The sequence below is a fragment of the Terrapene carolina genome, unplaced genomic scaffold, assembly GCF_002925995.2.
Source record: "Terrapene carolina triunguis isolate 2854851 unplaced genomic scaffold, T_m_triunguis-2.0 Scaffold374, whole genome shotgun sequence".
In the NCBI taxonomy this organism is placed as follows: Eukaryota; Metazoa; Chordata; order Testudines; family Emydidae; genus Terrapene; species Terrapene triunguis.
Window position 1 is genome coordinate 12,198,132 of NW_020664725.1, and position 20,950 is coordinate 12,219,081.

The 20,950-nt window shown below is 51.7% G+C and overlaps 1 protein-coding gene across 1 annotated transcript in view; it reads left to right on the forward strand.

Moving 5' to 3' along the window:
- NECTIN1 (nectin cell adhesion molecule 1) overlaps positions 1-20,417 on the forward strand; it is a 156,330-nt gene extending 135,913 nt beyond the window's left edge. The window contains exon 9 of the mRNA XM_024196645.3: positions 16,348-20,417. Coding sequence (XP_024052413.2) covers positions 16,348-16,566 — 219 coding nt within the window. The 3' untranslated portion in view covers positions 16,567-20,417. The remainder of the gene's footprint in view (positions 1-16,347) is intronic.
- Positions 20,418-20,950: the final 533 nt, after the last annotated feature.

The following is a 20,950-nucleotide window of genomic DNA, read 5'->3' on the forward strand; positions in this document are numbered from 1 at the left end:
TACGCTGGGTTTTCTGTGGCTAGCCCACCAGCTCTCCCTCTCCCAGCGTGCAGCACAGAATGCACCTTGATGTCTGTTGGTTCCCCTCCCAAGACCAGCCTGTCTGGGCACCCGTGGGGAATTTGATAGGGGAAGAACCACCGTTGTTTGCTTTTCATTTCCCACCACCCCATTGGGTGGAGGGGTTCTGCCCCCCAGAGTTATAGCAAGATAGACGGTACAGCAAGACAGTCAGAGACGATGACTCAACCAATCACCCTGTGCAGCAACAGGCATTTAAAACGGCTTATCACAGAGCCATAAACCTCCGGAAATGGCCCTGCCACAGCTGGTAAATGGCTGAGAACTGTTCAGAAGCAGAGCGGGGAACGTTCTCAAATTAAACACCTTTTACCTAATTTGCACGGGATGCAGTAGCTCAGGGAGGGGAAGCGAGAAGAGGCTTCCATGTCTGGAAGCATCCCGCCTGCCCTCCGGTGAGCCGTAGCAAACACACTTCTTGTTTGGTGAACACAGGCACCTTGTGTGGGTGGGATCAGAGGCTGCCCCCGAAATGCTGTCTATAGAGGGTGTTTGTGGTGCTCCTTAGAGCTGGGAGTCAGGAGAGCTGCGTTCTATTCCCACCTCTGGCACTGATTCTGTGTGAGAGCTTGGGCAAGTCACTGCCCCGCTCTGTGCCTCAGTTTGCCCACTCTAAAACAAACCTCCCAGGAGGTTTGCTCGTGACTGACTGTTGAGACACTTGGAGGTCCCCGGAGGGAAGCCTGCAGAGGAGGCCAGGTATGTATCATGCTGTCCATGCAAGATTGCTGAGCACCTACAGATGGGCTGGGTGCTTTGCAGACACATCACAGAGGTGTTCCCTGCCCCAAGAACTAGCAATCTAGCTAGAGCTCTAGCAAGGAGGAGGAATAGGGGCAAGGACGGACCCCCACCCAACCCCAGTGTCCTGCATAGGGGAAGGGTGTTTTCTTGCCCTTTGGGCACCAAGCTGTGGCTTTGAGAGCTCCATGTGTGAGATCTCACTCGTGCTGGGTAGCACAACCAGTGTGTCTCAAAAGTGCTCTAGGGATATAATGCCCTGGGGATATCACAAGGGATCTGACCACCATACCCACCCACTCGCACCTGCGTCTGTTCTCCTGGGGCCTAAAATACAAGCATTACCCCTGATTCTGGGTTACGTTCCCCCCGTCGCCCCCTGCAGACCCTCTGCAGGGAGAGTGCTTGCTCCTGGAGGGGGCACAGAACTGGGCAGCACTGCCATTACATGGGGGCTGAATCCAGTTCACCCTCCCAGGGGGAGAAAGTCTGGCCCCATTGAAGTCAAGGGGAGCTTTGCCATTGACTTCAATGGGGTCAGGATTTCAACCCCCATTTCCCAAAGATGGAGCCGTCCGTAGGGGGGAGTAGCTGCTGGAAGTGGGGATGCATCCTCCGTTCAGCCAGGGTGGAGGAGACGCTGGGGCGGGGTGTCCGCTCAGACAGGTTAAGTGCCCAGCTCGGCTAACGAATGGGGAGAAATGCCATTCGGATCCTGGCTTTGTTCAGGGATTTTAGTTATAACGATTGTTCATTTTTCCCCTTTCTTATCTTTTCTCCCCCTTTCACTGTTCTTGTCTTTCTTCTCCTCCCTCTCACACCCTCCCCCTTTCTTTTAACACCTCTGTCTCTTTTGCCCTTTCTCATACCTCTTGGCATGACCCCTCCCACCCATGACACCCCCGCCCCCTCTTTGCACTCTGTCATGCTCTTTCTCTCTCTCTCCTCCCCGCTATCCCCTCTGTGTTTTCACACCTCACTGCTCTCTCATCTCTAGAATTCGGGCACCAAGGACTGTCATGTCCACTATGCAGAGCTGGACACATCCGCTCTGGCCTCGTCACCCAGCCCCCGGAGCTCCATCCAAGCTGGCGGAGACCTAGTCGAGTATGCAACCATCCAACCTAACTTACGCTAGCGCATGCCACTCTAGGCCTTTCCCCTAAGATTCTGGCCTCAAGGTACACAAACGCACTCTCCTTTCTGTGCTTCTGGTGAAATCTGTGCTCCCCCCACCTCCTGTCACTTCCCTCCCTCGTGGAATGGTTCCCGTTGCATACTAACCTCCCCCCACACCCGTGTCTCCATGGTGCTGCATGCTCCCTCCGGTCCTCGCGGGGCCCGGCCAGAGAGAACCGAAAGCAAGAACGCTGTCGCCTCGCCTCTCCTGCATGCGGCCTGCAGCGGCATGACGCGCCCGTCCTTTCGCTTCGTGCTGTGTGGAGAGGTTGGGGGCAGGGCGGGTTGGATAATGTTTGTTTCTGGTTGGTTTTCCCCTGTCAAGCTGACCTAGTTTGAAGTGAGCAGTGGGAGTGGAGTGGGGTGGGGGTCGTGGTTTGGGTTTCCGGTTGGAATCGCCTGGGTAGCCCGAAGCGAAGATGTGCAGAAGAGGAAGCCGAATGCCATGGGACCTGTTGAGAGAAGTTTTTCAAGAGCTTCCCCCAGGGGCAGCTCCCTGGGTCTGTGCAGAGGAGCATTCGATACAAGGCAAGGTGGGTCAGAGGAACTCTAGTTACACAGTGCAGAGGGAGAGGGGAAGGAACCAGCAAGAGTGAATGAGAAACTACTGGAGAAAACGAGTCATGAGAAGTGGGGGGGAGAGAGGCTTGGGGACTGTAAGGATTAGTGCCCTAGAAATGCTGGGCTAGCAAGCTAGATGAAAGAGAGAGAGTGGGTCAGGGCAGGTAGCTTGGCTGGGAGAGGGAAGTGCTCTTGCCAAGGGGCACCCATCTGAGAAGCCAGGGCCTGGCTCTTTCTCAGAACTGGAGGCAGCTGGGTCAGGCAGATGATGGCCACCTGCTCCTCGTGGCCGGGAAGCCAGCCCCGCTCTGCGACAATGCTCAGCTCCGCGGGGCATGGGAGAAGAGAGTGCTCCTGCTGACACTCAGCCGGGACATTCGCCAAGTGGAAACGCCCCCAGGCAGGGGGTTGGAAGAGGAAGAGTGTTGTTCTTGTGTAATGGCCTGCCCTCCCCTCTCCGCCCATGGCCTCCCGCAGCCAGGGGGTGAGAAAATCCACTCACCATGGCCACCGCTGCTTGCCCACTGCCCATCGCTCCCATGTTTGTGTCGGAGAAAGTTGGTCTATAAGAGTGAGTGTGTGTGTTTGTGTAAGAGAGAGAGAATGAGTTTGTGTATGTGTGAACGACTGTGTGTGTGTGTGTGGATGCCCGCCCCACCCTGCAGCCAATCCACCATTTCTAGTCTCTGCACCTCACCCAGGTGTGTGAGTTTATATTATCAATAACCCTTGGCCCTGGCTCACAAGGAGTGGTTTATCCTGTAATATAACACGTCTCTGCTCTTCTTTAACCAGCCCGGGCAAGACACCGTGTCATTCTACCATCCAGCCCCTTGTCAATAGTTCACAAGCTGCGTCTCTGCTCTTTAATTACTTTTTTCTCTGCTTCGTCTATGTCACAAACTCCCCTCAACTGCAGTCTCTGATGCCAGGGACCAGGTCTGGGCCCAGAGAAGAGGGTGCCCTCTAGAGACTGTGGGCATCCCCAGCCAAAAACCTCAGCTCCAAACACCCCACACGCTTTGGGGGCATTTAAAAGATGGAGCCTAATTTAGGTGGCTCAGGGCCATCTCCAAACTCGTGTGATACCGTAGGAACTTCCCGCTAACAGTCAAACAAAAGAGCTTCCCAGGACCCCATCCAAAGGGCTCTAGTGGCTGCATGGATGTTTGAAGCTAGGACACGGGCATGGGGAGTTGCAGAGAGCGATACCTAGGGCCAGGGTCATCCTGGGTGCAGCTATGCCAATGCAATGGAATTACACCGGGGCTTGACTTGAGAGACAATTCCTCCAACTTCTCGGCTGCAGAGCTCTTTATGGCTGTGCTTTGGGGTTTTCTTCGCAGAACGAGGCTTGGGGAATTTCTGGGGCTGCGGAAGATGCCCTGGTTTCCATTAGAAAGGCCCAGCTCCAATGGACCCTCAGCCAGCTGGATTGCACAAGGAAGGCTCAACCCTCTGTAGGGCAGCAGGCAGTGGGGCTAGACACTGAGCTCCGATCTGGAATTGGAGCGCCATCCAACGAGCGCTAAGGCCCAGGAGGGTCCAGCCTTTCAATTCAGCCATTAGACAGAGGAGCCTGAGACAGGACGTTTGGATCAGGACTCCCTCACTGTCCAGATCCCTCGTCCCAGCTCTGCCCTGCCTCTCATCGTGAGCAGAGGGGCAGAACTTGGCCAGCCATGGTTTGGATTTGCAGAACCCCAAAGCAGGGTTGTTTGGATCTAGGTCCCATTACATCTAGCTTAGTTCAGGAAATGGTCCTGGTCATCTCCAGCTGATGGTGACAATTTGAGGCAGGCAGTGGGGGAGGATGAGTCCCCAGGATCTCTCAGGTCCCCTTCACCTTTATCCCCATCCATGGTGGGTCACTCCATCTTTCCAGACAGCAGAGAAATCTGGAGACCACCAACTCCATGAGTGGGACAAGCAGATCAAGAGCAATAGGGGGCACTTCCCCTTCCTTTCCTCCTCACAACTGCTGGAGGACTGAGCCCTGCTGGCCAGGGGGCCTCAGAACCTGAACCCCGCCCTCCACTTCTGCTGCCAACTCCACCCCAAAAAATCACCGCACCCTTCAGCCTGGAGCAGTGGGGTTAGTGGGTGGTGTGGGCAAAGCCAGCTTGGCCGTGTAATGGCCGGAGCCATAGGAAGAGCTGGGAGGCAGCTGATAAATTAGCTAATTGGACCCATATAATAATGAGCTATTATCCATATGGCTCATTCAGGGCTGTGAATGGCACAGATAACTCTTCGATATGCAAATACCACTGACTGATGGGGAAGAGATGGGGAGCTGCTGGCAGGGAGGACTCAGACAGCCTGGCATACTTGGCGTCCAAGGCAAAGCAGCCAGGACAGCCAGTATCAAGGGATAGAGCAGCTAGGGAAGGTAACAAGGTGACCACAGGGTCCTCCTAAGGCAGATGGTAGGGCAGCGAGGGCAGCTCCCTGGAAGGGGCAAAGGGGCTGGGGCTGTGACAGCACAGAAGTGGCATAGAGGGGCAGGGAAGCTAGCTGCACGGGGCTTTGGGGAGGAGAACCGCTAAGAACTGCAGGCCCCATTATCGGGATCCTTTATCACAGGGGGAGGGAGCGGCTGTGACTGGCCAAAGCGACTGTCCATGTCCCACCAGGGATCTTGGGAATGGAGTGAACTTAACCCCCCCGCAGCTGCCCACCCTTGGCTCCCTGGGCCCGAGGCCCAGCCGTGACTCTCCGCCTCCTGCTACCTTCAGCAGGATGGGAGCCTGGCTTAGAGCGTGGTCTAGCTGTGCCTCAGGTAACACCCCTTTCTTGGACAGCCTCCACTTGCCAGCCCGCTCCCTCCCTGCTGTGTGGGGTCAGGGGGCCCCCTAGCAACCGTGGGCCTCAGTGAGCCCCAGGGAGATGCGTCCATCTCCCATTCTCCTGACGCAGTCCCTACAGCGGCCAGCGCGGCCCTGTCGTCACAGCCCTGCAGGGAAGGGACAGGCCTGCTCTGCGGCGGGCACGCCTTGGCACTCAGCCTTGGCCGACGGAGCCTTTCAACGTGGCCAAACAGCTCGGAGACCATTTATCAGGGGAAGGATGCCCCCGTGCCCCTCCTACCTGTGTGTCTCAGGTGACTGCCGCCTCCCCCTGCCCCTTCCTTCGCTGTGGCACCACTCAAAGGGGACAAGCTCAGGCCCCGGGAGGAGATGGAAAGTCCCAGCCTCCGAGCAGATGGACCATGTCTCTGAGGCCCAAGGCAGCCAGGGAAGGGAGTGGGCTGCTGGGCTGAGCGACTGAAGGGCGCAGGCAGAGGCAGGGGGTGAGGCAGGGTCTGCCTGAGGGAAGCAAAGTGACAGCCCTGGTACTGCTTTAAATTTCCCTCCTCCTGCTGCAGCGAGGGAATGCGCTGAACCCAGGCCCCCGGTATTGGTGGATGGAGCGCACCCCGTGGGACAGGGGGCACTCGAAGGCTTTGAGACTGTAGTGGGGACTGCCTGGGGAGTGGGAAGGCACGAGAGGGCAGGAGCGGGGGCGGGAGGGGGGGGAGTAAGGGGAGGGGATGCACCCGGGGAAGGGGAAGAAGGTGGCGCAGGGTGAAGGACGTTAAGGAAGGGAAGTAGCTTTACAAAGGTCTGCTGGAAAATGCTACAAGGATTCGGACCCATTCCAGCCCTGGTATGTCTCAGCCACCAGGCTGGTCCCCTGCTCCTGTCACTGCAGAACAGGACAGTCTGGGTCCCACCAGAGACAGGAGCTTCTGGGGGGTGAGTCCCTGTGGGGAGAGGACAGTCTGGGGTAAGGGCATCCCAGGGACAGGAGCACCTGGAGTGAGAGTCCCCATGAGGAGGGGACACTCTGGGGTGAGGGTCTCTGCAGAGGCTGGAGTGACTGTGTGAGTGAGTCGGATGGGTCTGGTCTGCCTGCCACCCTCCCGTAGACCCCCTTGGTTCCCTGTGCTGGAAGGAGCCCTGTAGAGCCCCACAGTAGCCGGTAGGTAAGTGTCTGCCACTGGCCTTGCCCAGAGCGGACGGTAACCTCTCTCTCTTGCGGTGTCTCGCCCGTGTACTGCATGCAGAATGAGGATCAAGGTCTTCGTAGACGTAACGAGCGAGAGCGGACAGTAAGTTTCTGGGTGTTTTTTTTTTTATCCTGTTGGTTCCGCTGTCAGTTTAGCGCAGGCGGGCGGTGCTGAGTTGTCAGCCACATATGCTGGGTGCCTCTATCCAACGGACAGGGAGAGCATGGGTCACGGCACAGCCAGCCACCCCACGCAAACCAGGCCAACCCAGCCCTCCCCTCGGGGCAGGGTGGAGCGCAGATCCATGGGCCATTCACCTCGGCCTACCCGCTGAGATGGAGGAGGAGGCCGATTAGTGCCACTGGAGCAATGGGCTTGTGACCACCCACCCTCATGCAGGGCACCAGACAGCCTTCCCTACCAACCCAGGCTGGGTTCTAGACGACCGGCCGGAAGGCTCCGTGTCCCAGCTACCATTACTGGGATGGAAGGTGGACTGGGCCTCTTGAATCCAGCCCTGCCCTGGTGCTGTAGGGATAGATTGGGTCCCAGCAGGTTGTACAGCACCCACCCAGGCTGACAAGCAGAGGGCTCCACCGCCCGGGATTTCTTAGGGGCTGGCACCAACAGGCAACAGAGACGTTGCCTTTAATCAGAACCAGCCTCCCTCGCTGGGACACGTTCCCCGCTGGGCCGTTGGTAGTGGCAGAGATCTGGGCGTGATATGCTCTCGGCTGGCCCAGGAATATTGCATGTCTCTCCCCCTTTAAGGTGCCCCACCCCGTATCCCTCTCCCACGTGCCCCACATTGGGTCCTGCGTTCCCTCCTCTGTGGTGCGCCACCCCAGACCCTGCTTCCCTCCGACACACGCGGCACTGGCACTGGCACACTGCACATCGTGTGGGCTCACCAGGATCCCTGTGACCCACTGGGCTTCACATCTCTGACGTGCTCCTCACCAGGCTGGGGTTCACACTTTGACACAGACCCCCATGGAGACGTGAGTCTCGGCCCCCTCAGCTCACCTCCAGGTAGAGCCATGTCTTTGTGCCAGGCGGCTGACCTGAGTTATTCCTCCCTGCTGGCTCCTAGCTCCCACAGTGGCATGCCATGAGGGACATGGCATCTCATTCCAGCATGCCCTTTGTCAGCCATTCCTACAGCACCTGATCCAAACCTATTCTTCCTACAGGCTCAAGAGCCCTATTGGAGGCGCAGGCGAGATCCAGGCTGCATAATCCAGGGGGGCCAAACCCATCCCTGGCGAAATGAGCAGAGCTGAATTTCCACCCTCTGATACTATCCATCCTTTGCAGCTTCCAAAAGGCAGCTGCAGGCTAAGCATAATTTCCCCTTCATGAGGGGCTGGCAGGCAGAGGGGAAACAAGCGAGAGATTCCACTGTGGACCCCTGCCCTCCTTCTCCTCTGCTCCCACCCCGAGCTCCTAACTCTGACCCCCCGCCCTTGCACAGCCTCGCACGTTATAGTTACACTGAGCAGGGAGCCCAGGAAAAGGTGAGAGGTTTGAAAGCAGAGATCTACCCACCCTTTATCCCCTCCTTTTGCAAAGGATTCTTGCGCTGCAACGGGAGGCTGTTCTCAGAGCTATAAAGAAGGGGAGCGTTCTCTAATCCATCTTGGGAGGTCTTGCCTTTTCTTCCCGGGGTGGGGGATTTTCTTGCCAGCGCAAGGACAGTAATCCTCCAAATCCAAATTTGGAAAGCCTCCTGGTTTCTCTGAAGGAAAAATAAAGCCGGTCATACGGTGCTTTGAAAGTGTAATCTCACCACAGCAAAATCTCCCCACTCAGACACAGCGTGGGCTGGGGTTCACTTTTGATGCTTTTATTAAAAAAAAAAATCTTCACATTGAGAATTTCCCGTCTCGTCCCTGTTATGTGGACGGCTCAGATCACGAGACAGATTCCAAGACCCCAACGTGTCAGGAGGAAATGAAACCAGGAGGCAGACTCCCAGCCCTGCTGTCCAAGTACCAGCAGACCCAGAGACTGGCCAGAACCAGAACCTCAGATGTGAACCCCTTCATGGTTAAAGGGGTTGGATTTGAATCCACAAATCCAGGCTGCATCCAAGAACAGTAGAAGCCAGTTTTCCAGTTCCATTTTAATAATACCTAGCTTTGATGGTGCTTTTCATCCATAGATCTCAAAGTGCTCTACCAATTACATTATTCCTATTTTACAGGTGGGGAAACTGAGGAATGGAGAGGCACAGTAACTTGCCCAAGGTCACCCAGCAGGCCAGTGGCAGAGTTAGGAATAGACCCTCCTGGTCTCCTGAGTCCCCACCCACTGCACTAGCCACTACTGCTGTTTGGATGCATCCAAACGGATCATGATACTTCAGCACCATCAAACCCCGAACCCCTGCCCCTATTCGGCGCAGGCCTTTCATTTCCATCCCCGAATTACCTGCGCTCTGCATCCTTTGGGGGTCAGAAATGATGAACACCAGAAATCCAGACTCTCAGCAGTGACCGTGACCTTGGGCAAGTGACTTAGGCCAGATTTTTGAAGGTAATTAGTTGCCTAACTCTCACTGTAATCTGGGCCTCATTCCCCACCTTTCGAGTGGGGTTAATAGCCCTGCCCCGACGCCCAATCCATTAGGGCACGTGAGGCAGTCAGATACTGCAGCAATGAATACCAGATGAATACCTATGCTAGAGTTAGGTCTGGTCTACACTGAAAACTGACATTGGCCTAGCTTTGTCGCTCAGGGATGTGAAAAATCCACACGCACACTGCGAGACGGAGCTATGCTGACCCCCCCGGTGTAGACAGTGCTCGGTGAAGGGAAGAATTCTTCTATCCACCTAGCTACCACCTCTTGAGGAGGTGGATTACCTACGCGGACGGGAGAACCCCTCCCATCTCTGTACCGAGGGGCTACGCTGAAGCGCTCCAGCAGCAGAACTGCTGCTGTAGCATTTTAAGTGGAGACCAAGCCTCGGCAAGGAATCCTGCAGCGCTGAGCTTCCTGCATGAATAATTTGTGTGTGCTCCTCATTGAGGGGCTTGGCCCCTCCTAACCAAACCTCAGATCCACCCTCTGGGTCTGGATCCAAGAGCTCAAAGAGAATCAATTGCTCACGAGAACCCAGTTCTCTTGGTCCCAGCCCCTCTCCCTGATCCTTGCAGCTATTACTCACTATATACCCGGTGTGGTGAGCAATCAAGGAGCTCTGTGATAGATAAGGTGTCAAACGAGCAGCAGTGCTGTGAGAATTAGCTAAAGTCTGTGCAGCACTTTGAAGATGAAAAGGGCTATAAAAGTGCTGCGGAGTCAGTTTATAAACACAGTGGGGAAACTGATGCAAGACGCCAGTACTTTGGCAACTGCTTGAGTCTTATATCTGTTTCCCAGTGCTATGGGTATCGCCCAACCGGTCAGTAATTCCCATTGGTAAGGATGTAACATGGTGTATATAGCTAGCATCCCTTGCGAGTGGCTGGTCCCCTAGAGGATAATCACCTCTTCCTGCTATTGGTTAGTAGAGTTGCTGCTTCAGTTTCAGTAGTCTGTAGAGCCTGGGGTTCAAATCCTGTTTGTAGCTTGTGAGGATAGTGTTAGAAAAGTAGACTTGAACTCTAGTTAACCTCAAATGGTCCAGAGTAGCTGCCTCTAAAGGAAAACAACTAGTATGCTAACAAAGGATATTTATTGCATCTGTCCCTTCCTCTAGCCATGGCTGGCCCACTAGAGGATAATAGCCTATGGCTAATGCAGCTATTCCATTAGCTCAAATGGTAGTTAGCAGTGTAGAAGGTCTTGTGTTCAAATCCCACTGCAGGGGAGTGTTCCAAAGCAGTCAGTGATAATGTATTGGGTAAGGCCAGATGGCACAGAGCCCTCTCCAGATATTCCCCACTTGTAATTCTGTCTTTCCTGCTTCTGATTTTCATGGAAATGAAGTTAACCAAACATCAAGATCTTGGCCAATATCTTTCCCCCTCCCATCCCCTCCTTCACCCGGGTTAGAATTCATTCCTGGCAAGGGATGAGCAGATTTATTGGTGATTACCAGGTCACAAGGGAAAAACAATTCACAGCACTAATAACTATGCTTAAGGAAGAAGTGGGTTGTAGCCCACGAAAGCTTATGCTCTAATAAATTTGTTAGTCTCTAAGGTGCCACAAGTACTCCTGTTCTTTATGCTTAAGGAGTGACTTTCAGATGTGAGAAGAGCTCCAAGGGGGGCGGGGGGAATGATGGAACTAGAGTGACTGAGAAACTGAATTAGAACATGTTAATCAAACAAAGGCAGTTTAATACTAATCTGCCGGGCTGTTTGAAATGGATGGCTTTTTGACACCCTACTTAATCAGTTTCTTTAAAATGATTTAAAATAAATATCCCAGCTAACATAAGCGTTATATGGAATTGCATCAGAGGTGAAGGTGGGGAGAGCAGACACAAGAGGTGGGGGAAAAATTCGTGTAGCAGCGAAATTTAATTAGCCATAATTTCATTTCAAACTTTGTTGGAGGTAAATAAGGTTGCAGAAATGTCACAGAGGGACAAGGTAGAGATTCGCAGGGCACTGGCTGTCAGAGCTGTTAATAAACACAGGGGGTGTGCAATCCCCTTCCCTCCTGCTACTTGAAAGTGAGCAAAGTGGCGAGCAGTCTTGGCTTCTGAATTCACAGGCTTAAGGAAGGTGTGAGGGCCCAGGGAATGCTTTTTTCCCCCTAAGCTCCAAAATCTGGTCTGCCTTGCTGTGGTCACACAGTGCTACCAAGGCAGGATGGCAGTGTTCTTGCACCCACCTTGCTCAGGTGGAAAAGCGGCCACAAGGTGGCTGATCTTCTGTTGCCCTGTGCCTTGGGTGATCACCTACACCTGTGCACAGTGCACTGGTGCAACAGCACACAATGCTGCCTCAGTGCCTATGCCACCACGTGCAATGCACGGTTCAGCCTAGGACTGCCTTACACCAGGATAAATGGCAATGCAAGCTGCAGGGCAATGGCAAATTGGGCCCAATGAGCTGGGCAGTGGAGTAGCAAGCCCTGTAACTTGGCCATCTCTTGCAGCCCTATTGGGTATTGGTATTTCTAGTGATGGGCAATAGGCAGCACATTTCAATCTGCAGTGGGAAGCCCCTAGTTTTCATGGGTCCTTGAGGGGTTGATTTAGGCCCATCTCCATGGTTTCCCAATGGTCTTTGCAGCAAATCCATAAAGATTTCTCACTATAACTCAGGGCCCTAGCCCTGGGGTATGTCTCAGGATCCCTGCTCTGGGCTACATCATAATAGCTTTGCTGTCATTGTACTAGCCAATTACTGAGGCCTCAGCATTGGCCTCTCAGCATGGTTCAGGGTCCCTAAATCAGACCCTCATTGTTCCTTGGGATCCTTCCCCAGGTTATCAGCATTTTGGGGTGTACCCCCCTCAGCTCCCCTGTGTTTCTCCGGGCGCAATGCTCAGCTGTGTTGTGTTCCAGTGTCTTCCTGCATCTCTAGCTCAGCTCCATCCACCACCAGGCCATAAGATCCAGTTAAGGAAGCACGTTTCTAATGTCTCTGTGCTATGCTAGGGTAAGCCACTCCTTTGCACTATGCCTGTCACCCAGCATGCTAATGAATCCCTTTGTAGGCCCAGTTCTGACATACCCATTTGCACCCTACTCCGGCACAAACGCCTGTGCCACACGTGATGCACAACTCCGGCTGGGATTAATATTATAGACCTCCTTGCCCATAGTTCCAGGGTTGTGCCCGCCACTGCACACCTGCCCACGCACTGGGTGGTGGCGTCCTTTGCTACAAACATCCCCAGTCTGGTAAAGTGGGCAAACCCTGACCACTTCTTGGCCGGGAAGGGGTTAAAATCCTTGCTCAGATAGGGATTTCTGCCTCTGCAAATGGATTGGCTCAGCTGGCAGGCATGGAAGCAAGTCCCTTCCAGGTGAGGCTGATCAAGGGTTCTCAGCAGCAAGTGCAGAGACTGATTAATGACCCTGGCTCTAAAGAGGGAGGAGGAAAGGCCTGTCTCCCCTTTACATGGTGGGAGGTGAACAGGTTGGGTTCAGACTCTTGAGCAGTTAGAGGTAAGCAGGGAGCTAGCTTGAGATAGGAGCATGTTCTGTAGAAGCAGAAGAATTGCTTATCTGATCAGCAATAGTTCTCCCCTGGCAGCTGCTCTCACTCCCTGCTGTGTGAATGCTCGAGATGTGTGTGCTAACAGCCCCCTTTATGTAGGGACCTGCTGCACCCCTGTGTTTGCCCTTGTGGTACAGATGCTGAGTCCTGGGCTGGGTGTGACTGTTCCTGTCCTGTAGGCCTGGGCCTTGGGTTCCAGTCTTTTAATATTTACTGACACAGCCACAGAAAGGGCACCGAAACAGCTGTGTGGCTGACTGCCAGACCACGTGGGGCTTCAGGGGGGCCCACTGAAGCTCAGGGGGACTTTGTGTGGCAAACCTTAATGGACTGGTAGCAATTAAGGCTTGATTATGATCCTATCCATCTCCTGACTAACACAGGATCATTCCCTACAGCGCCTTCCCTGGTGCCTTAAATGTCTCAAGCAACAGGGTTCCTCCCCATCTCCTGGGGAGACCATTGCACAGGCTGACTGGTTTTCCTGATGTTCAGCATAATCTTCCATCCCTTAATTGCAACCCATTACTCCCAGAAGCAGCCCACCCCCTTTCCTGCCACTCCCTGGCCCCTGAAATTGCTTGGAGAACATGCAGCTCTCCAGGTTGTTTGCTGCCTCGCACATTAGTTCAGCTTTGTAGAGCCATCAATAAATCATTAGCGACATTTTGTTTTCTGGATATATATTATTTTTTTTAAAGCAGCCTGGTGAAATATTTATCCGGGAGCTGGCAGAGAGAGGGCTGAGAGGCTCTTTCTGTTCTTTCAGGCTTTTCTTCTTGAGGATCCAAATCCTAGCACTGAATGGCGCCATTTTGGGGATTTCCAACCTGTGGCAAGGGATGGGGCCAAGACAAAGTTGCATTTCAGCCAGGCCAAAAGCAAAGCCCATGCATAAAAAATGATTGCAGGCTGCTTTCTTCCTGGAGAGGAGAATGTTCCTTTCATCTACGATGCTGCATTGTTTCATGGGAGTGTTGTGTTCTGGTTGCCATGGGTTATAGATGCTACTGGTTCACCAGACAGGCAGAGGACTGTCCAAAAGATAATTCAGGATGCTTGAAAACCCAAAGGATCACAATTGGCAGGCTGGCCTGGGTTTCTTCCTTGACCCCCTCCCGCCCGTAGCAGCTCAGCATAAAACAAGGTGGAAAAACCATGGGAGATAATCTGCCAATAGAGTAGGCAGCATTGATCTCTCTTCCCCTCTCCTTACTTTGTCCTGATTTCCCCTGCCTAAACTGAGATGGACTGGGGAAAAGGGAGGAGGATGAGCCAGATTTTGCATGAATGGGTGTGTGATGTGCATGCTCCTTGGATACGGCCAGTGAACAGCTCACTGTCTGGTGCTGCCGATAACTGCATCCATTTTGCAACAGCTTTAAAAGAACATAGGCCAGGGTGCTCAATATTTGATCAGCCTTTGTAGTATCAGAACCACGCAGGGACCCTCCCCCAGCTGATAATGCTCTGTTGTAGTCCAAACCTCAATAGAATGGAGAACAATGAATTTGGATAAAAGAGGCTTCAGAGAAGTAAAAGGCTAGACTCTATATCTAATTTGTGTTGTAGTAGCACCGGGGGCCCCAATCAAGGAGCAGGGCCCCATTGCACTAAGCGCTGGACCCACAAGACAACCCCTGCCCCCATGAGGGTGTGGAACAACAGAGCTTTGGATGGGTCAAGATTTAAGGGTGTTATTTTTAAATGCAGGGCGGTGTCTCTGAGAGAAAGCAAGCCCTCGTTTTTGGTGTGTGACACATCAAAGCTGGCCCACTCACTCCCTTGAGTGCCTTTCAGCAAATCAGTTAGCCAGGAAGAACACCATCCCCAGGGAGCTAGCCCTTGGATGGAAAACCAAAGCAGGAGTAGGGCCTCTTGAGCCCCAAATGTAGCGGATAAGCCAGTCTTTGCCTAATAGGAAAAAGAGCTGTCAGGTGTCCTTTTAAATGTACTGAGACCAAAGAACAGGAAGCAGGAGCGGAAGGCAATTGACGTACCCAGGTGGTTGTAATGGTGCCTGGGATGCAGAGAGATGTCCCCACTAGATGCTTCACCAAGATCAGCTTGCAGGGTTTCAAAACAATAGAGAAATGTGTGGGCAGGAAGGAATCATTCCAATCCACTGCCAGCCCCAAGGGAGGGCCTGTGAAGACTTTGCATTTCCCTGGGGCACTGAGCATGCTGGTTCTGTCCCCCACACACACATGAGCAGAGGGGAGGGAGCTGAGCATTAGCGGATGTTCTTTCCAATCATCCCTTTTGTTTCGCAGAAAACCCAGCAAAGAAAGATCTTGGTGATTTTGCACTAGAACAAGTGACATTTGATTGTCATTTGTTATTAACAACTGGGCAAAGCAATCACAACAAAAACTCAAGCACCTTGGAATTCAAAGCGTTTGCATTTTGTTCAGGGCTTGCAGAAAAGAACCAGATTTTGCAAAATATCTGAGCAGCACTGCATTCTTCTCCCTTCCTCCCTCCCTCTGCCCCCGGAAGAAATGGACGATTTTATGGAGGAAAGATTGGGTCTGTTTTCCCACCTTGAAAGAAATGGTCTTGTGTCCGAGCCAAATCCACGATATTTTTCCAAATTGGACATTTCAGTTCTCAACACTGTAGCCCCAACCCTGCAAACCTGACATACACAATTAGTGTTACTCACTTGAGTAGTCCCAGTGATTTCAATGGAACTGCTCCAGTGCATAAAGTTAAGCACATGCATAAGGATATGCAGGTTTATTTGGACAATAAACCATTTCACCCTCCAAGGCCTGATCCTGCAAACACACTTTACAAAGGAACATAGACATAACCAGACTGGATTAGATTCCAGGTCCATCTAGTGCAGTATCCAGTCTCTGACAGTAACTAGCACCAGATGCACCAGAGGAAGGTGTATAAGAATCCTGCATTAGGTAGATCTGAGACAATCTGTCCCGCACATGAGGGCTTCTCCTAAATCCTTATAGGAGTAGATTGGTTTAAGCTCTGAAGCATGAGATCTAATATTGGTCCCAAAATGTTGGTTAGCATTTAACTGTTTTAATTCTGGCTATTCTTGTTGTCCGTATAAATGTACGCTCCTTTTTTCAGTGTTGCTAAGCTCAAGACCTCAATGACATCCAGTGGCAGGGTGTGTCAGTCTGATTATGCACTGCATGAAAAAGGAGTTCCTTTGATCCATTTTGAATTTTGCCACCTTTTAATTTCATTGACCGTCCCTGGTTTTTGTGTCATGAGACAGGGAGGACAGAAGCTCCCCATCTCCCTTCTCTACACCTGTGTCTATTATCTATGCTTTTATCATGCCCCTTCTTATGCGTTTCCTTCCTAAGGTAAATATTACACATGTGAATCATCCCATTGAAACTCACCTGTGTAAAATTAAGCCCTTGGGAAAGGATTTGCAGGACTGGGAACAAAGTATGCAAATTTTCATGGGGAAAATGAGCATATTTGGGGGTGAGGCAGAAATTTCTCAGTGCCAAAATGGCCCAGGATGAAATGTGAAGTTTGTTTTTTGCAAAAAACCTGACAGAACTCCATTATTTTCCCTGCCGCTATTCATTATTTGAGGGTATCTCACAGGGAGTTAGATAGCAGTGCCTGTTACTGCATTTTAGCTGCATGATTCTATTCACTGACTTTGTCTCTTCTCCCAGAACTTTGGAAAGTGTCACTCAGAGATACCGGATGCGAGTGATCACCTGACCTGCTGTTGCTCACCTGAAGATCAATATCTGGAGAAAATACCCCGTGTCTATAACCCCCTATCATACCTCCCAGAAGATCTGTATCCTCACCGTGCTGATGTCTCCTTTTGCTGCCCGCCACCAGGTTCCCGGGCACCATACATCTGTCCTAAGGAACAGTATGTTTAAAACAACAGCACACAGTCAAGCAAAAGCAAAGAAGCCAATTCTTCACATCTCCTGACCTTTCACGTATTAACCAAGGCCTTTGATTTCTCCCCAGCCACTGAGAATTTTTGTTTGGGTTTTCCTGTTTTTAAATTTTGGTGCAATTGTAATTGACATGATTAGGTTAAGTATCCACCTGCTCATTAGTGCTCAAGGGAACTCTCTACCTTCATCTATGTGTCATACACTGACGTTTTCCCCTTGTTTGCATCTTTTTTTTTCTAATTTTGGCCCCATCACCCTCCAGTAGCGAGCTGGCTATGTGCATGCGCGTGTGTGTCAGTGGGCGGCTGAGTGGGTGCACCACTGCCCTCTGTTGGATGGAATGTCCCAGACCCACTCAAGTGTCTGTGTTCCCTAGTGTCAATTTTTACACCATTTACACAAGAGGATCCTGGAGCTGATTCCTTCACAAACCTTGTTACACCGTGTCTAAAATTCCCAACTCTACTTTACTTCCAAACAAAGTGATCTCTGTACTACTTTGAAACTTCCCAGCCAGGGCCCGGGTCTGCGTCTGCAACTCTCTTGTTTGAAAATACCGTTTGGGACCGGGAGCCCTGTTCAAAGAGCCAAATGGTAAAGATTTCTGAACCAAATGTAATAATGTGACATTTGCAATGAAAGAGGCTCAGAACCAGCCCCAGAGCAGAAGAGATGTTTTTTTTCCCCTACTCCCAACTTCTTGCATTGACTCTTCCCAACCCAGAGGGTGTGGGAACTGAATTTGGGCACAGGAAAGACAATGGATTCTGGAACATCTTCCTAGAACTTTCTATCATATAACCTGAAACCAAAAGAAAAAAAAAATCTCTAATTAGGAAAAATATGTAGATATAGACACCATAATTTTCTTTTCCAAAAGTCTAAAGCTCACCCCAGGTCCGTCTGTGCACCTGTTGATTGGAGTTTTAAAGTGAACTCAGGCAGAATATAGAAAACAAATCAGAATTTCAGGTAATCTTCTTGCTCTTAATGAAGGATAAAAGCCAACACAGAATCTGGCCTTTTAACTTTTTTTAAATCGTCTTAGTTTTGGACTGTGAATTTTTTGATATTTGGAGTGTGTGCGTGTGTATGTATATGAAAGTGTAAGTTCCTGCAACCACCAAGTGTTTTAGATAAGAGAATTCATCTCCACGTCACCTCCTTGTTCACTTGTATTAGAAAAAAAGAAAAGAAGAAGAAGAGGAACAAGAGGGAAAAAAGTCTTGGAGAATAGTTGGCTTCAGGGATATTTCTAACCTTTTCCACCCAGGTACAGCATGGGAGAGACAAAGAATGGACAGTTATGCACAAGGGGACGTGTCTTCAGTTAACAGACTCTTATTTTTCTTAATTTTGGGGTGGATCTTTTGCATCCTGGAGACATACACAACCTCGCACTGCTGATCCACAAGGACATGTGAGCCAGGCGCCCCCAGCTATCCGCCTGGTTCTCCAACACCAAACCAGTATCCAATGCTCCTTGCACAAATGCAAAGGAAACCACCACAGTATTAAAGACGCCCCATGGGGGGAATAACACATCAGATGCTGTCAGCCCAGCTCCTGCCTTCGCAAACAGACTGGGTCACTTTTATTTTTGTATATTTGGTTCTAAAAGCGAAGGTCGCTCTATGTACTTTCTTTGCTCCCGCCCCAGAGGTTTGTCTCTGAGCTCATCCTGCTTGTCCCCCAACTCCCTGACTCACACAGAAGCACGGCTGTGTCCACACTACCTCATATATTTCCTGCAGGCTAAAATATGTAGATATAAAGAGAGAGAGAGAGAGACTGCTTCCGTTAGGAAATAACGTGCCATGAGGGAACCAGGCTCCGCCCACGCCTCCCGGGACTTCCCTAAAAACCTGGCTCTACCCTTTCCTTGTGCGCAGCGCCACATCCTGTTTTGGGAAAACAGCATGGCCGCCTGTAGCGATGACATCATTCCCCCCTGCAGAGGAAAATGGATGAGCCGGTTGGGGTTGGGGTGGGTTCTGTCGGACTGAATGGCTCTGTTGCTTTGTGCTGACCAGGTTGGCAGCCTCTAGAGATCAGGGAAGGGGGCACCGGCTCTTCCTGGTCTACGGCCATCCCAAAGTGTGCAGCCCCCCTAGCTGGCACGCGGAGCAGGTGGGGCAGCCCATGGTAGCACCTAGCTCATGGAAGGGCCAATGGGCCCCCTAATCACAGACACAGGGCCTTGAAATCCTTTCCCTTTCATCTTTGCTGGTTTGGATCCTTTGGTACTGTTAGGGTTCATGCTTCGTTGATCGGCCTCCTCTGCCCAGAGAACTGGCCAATTCACTTCCCTTCACAAACAAGTTCAAGTGCCACCTGCCTCCACTCGAATGCTAGACCTCTCTCTCTCTCTTGCTCTTTCCTCTTAACGTGCCATGGGGTAATGTCTGGCAGCCACGGAGCCGGGTTTGCTCTGAACTAGACCTACTGCCATCACTGTCCAGTTCCCTGCCACCTACCCTGGCAATGGGAATGTACTTTGGCCTCCTCTACCAATCTGCCTTTAGTCCACCCTTTAGAGAAGGAGATGTGGTGGCGGAAAACCCCTGGGGTCTTTGCATCCTGCAGAGAGATGCAACCTTGCACTGCTGAGCCACGAGAACACATGGGCAAGGGCCATTCCCGCCGGCTCCCATCCTAAAAGAAAGGGGGTGTCTCCAGGCTAGCAGGAATTAAAGTGGGTCTGATTGGAAGCCTGTTTCCACATTCACCCCAGATCTGGGCACATATATGAGAGGCAGAACAAAAGCAACATGGTCAGCTCTTGAGGTGCATAAGGATCATGTCAGATGAAAGGACTGTGTGTGGGAGGGGAGAGGGGGCAGAGGACATCTCTGTAGCTAGACATCTCTTCTGCAGTCTTTGGGGGAGGACGGTACTACAATGGGTGAGGGGACGACATGTAGGCAGACCACAGTGTCGCATGGCAGTGCAAAGGAAGTCCAGTTGCCTTGGACAAATTTGAACTCGAGCTGTCCACATAGAAGAGACACCGAGATCTTTGCTTTTCAGCAAAGCGAAAGGATTTCTATCCTCCCCAGAAAGAAAGAGTGAGACAGAAATTCAGCCTCTGAAACCAGCTGCCTGATTTTTCCAGTGCATGTTTTAAACTTAGGAACATTTGATCTCTCTCTACCTTTTTTACCTTCTCCCCTATTCTTGACACACACAACAAAGGAGGACCTTCTGTCTGTGCTGCAGCAGAAGGTCTGGTGGTATCGCCAGATTCCTTCATGGCCCCCACATGGAGATGGGTAAAACCTTTCGGGAAATGGAGAGGGAGGTTGGGTTGATCGGGTTTTGGTTCTACAAAGCCGAATCCAGGGATGGTTCTGATCCAGGCCCTCATTTCGCTCCTCTGTATTCATGGGTTCAAATAAATTGTCCCATAGATCTTCTAGCTTCCCCAACCCCATAGCAAAGGGATCACACTACTTTCCCCCCCGCGCCCAAGTCTTGACCTTCCAGAGGTAGCGGTCCAGCCTCAGCAATGTCAGACAGGGGTGTCTCTATCCAGCTAGGACAAGCCCACACCTTGGCATAGGCTGCTTAGACAAAGGACCTGCTCCTGCAACAGTGCCGTCCTTAGTGGGGGAGGTAAAGGATGGTTGCTTGGATTGAACAGGAAAGGTGGCTGAATGTGAATACACAGCGAGGGAGGCGGCAGCCCCCATGTCCCAGCGACAGGCGGGTGGGTGGGTGGATGATTTCGGTGTTTTATTTCCGTGGCTTACCTCGTGCGAGACTAGAAGCCGTGTCTCCTGTCCAGTGGGGGTGAAATGCCCTACCTGCTGCGGTGATGGCTGATGGTTGATGGAGCTGTTCTGAAGGACAAGACTGACCACAGAGCTTAAATAAAAGTGATGTAAGAGTTAAAGCAGCTTCCCTGGTCTCTTTGCTATGAAACTAGTGTTGGGCGCTTGGTCTCGGCCCTCTAACCACACCTCGTTCACTGCACAATTAAAGCTTTACACTTTAGCCCTTCCCCGCCTCTACACACACACACACCCTGTCAGGGCTGATTCCCCACTCTGTCACTTCGAGTGCAGAGGTGGGGGCCCACAAGGATTCTAAAAATTAATACTGGCCACTCCAGGCTTGTATTAAACTTCCAAGGTTACAGCTTTTCTCTGACCTTGGCTTGGTAAATGCTGCCAACACCCAAATGCAAAAACCCCTTGGACCCAGGAAGGAGCACTTGGGAATTCCTCCCTGTGGGGTACCCTCAAGCCCTTTCACCCCCCAGGGAAGAGCTGAGAAGAAAACAAAGGAAATTAGCTGTTGCCACCAGCTAATCAAACAGCATAGGCACAAACCTCTTAGGACACAACAATCCAAATCC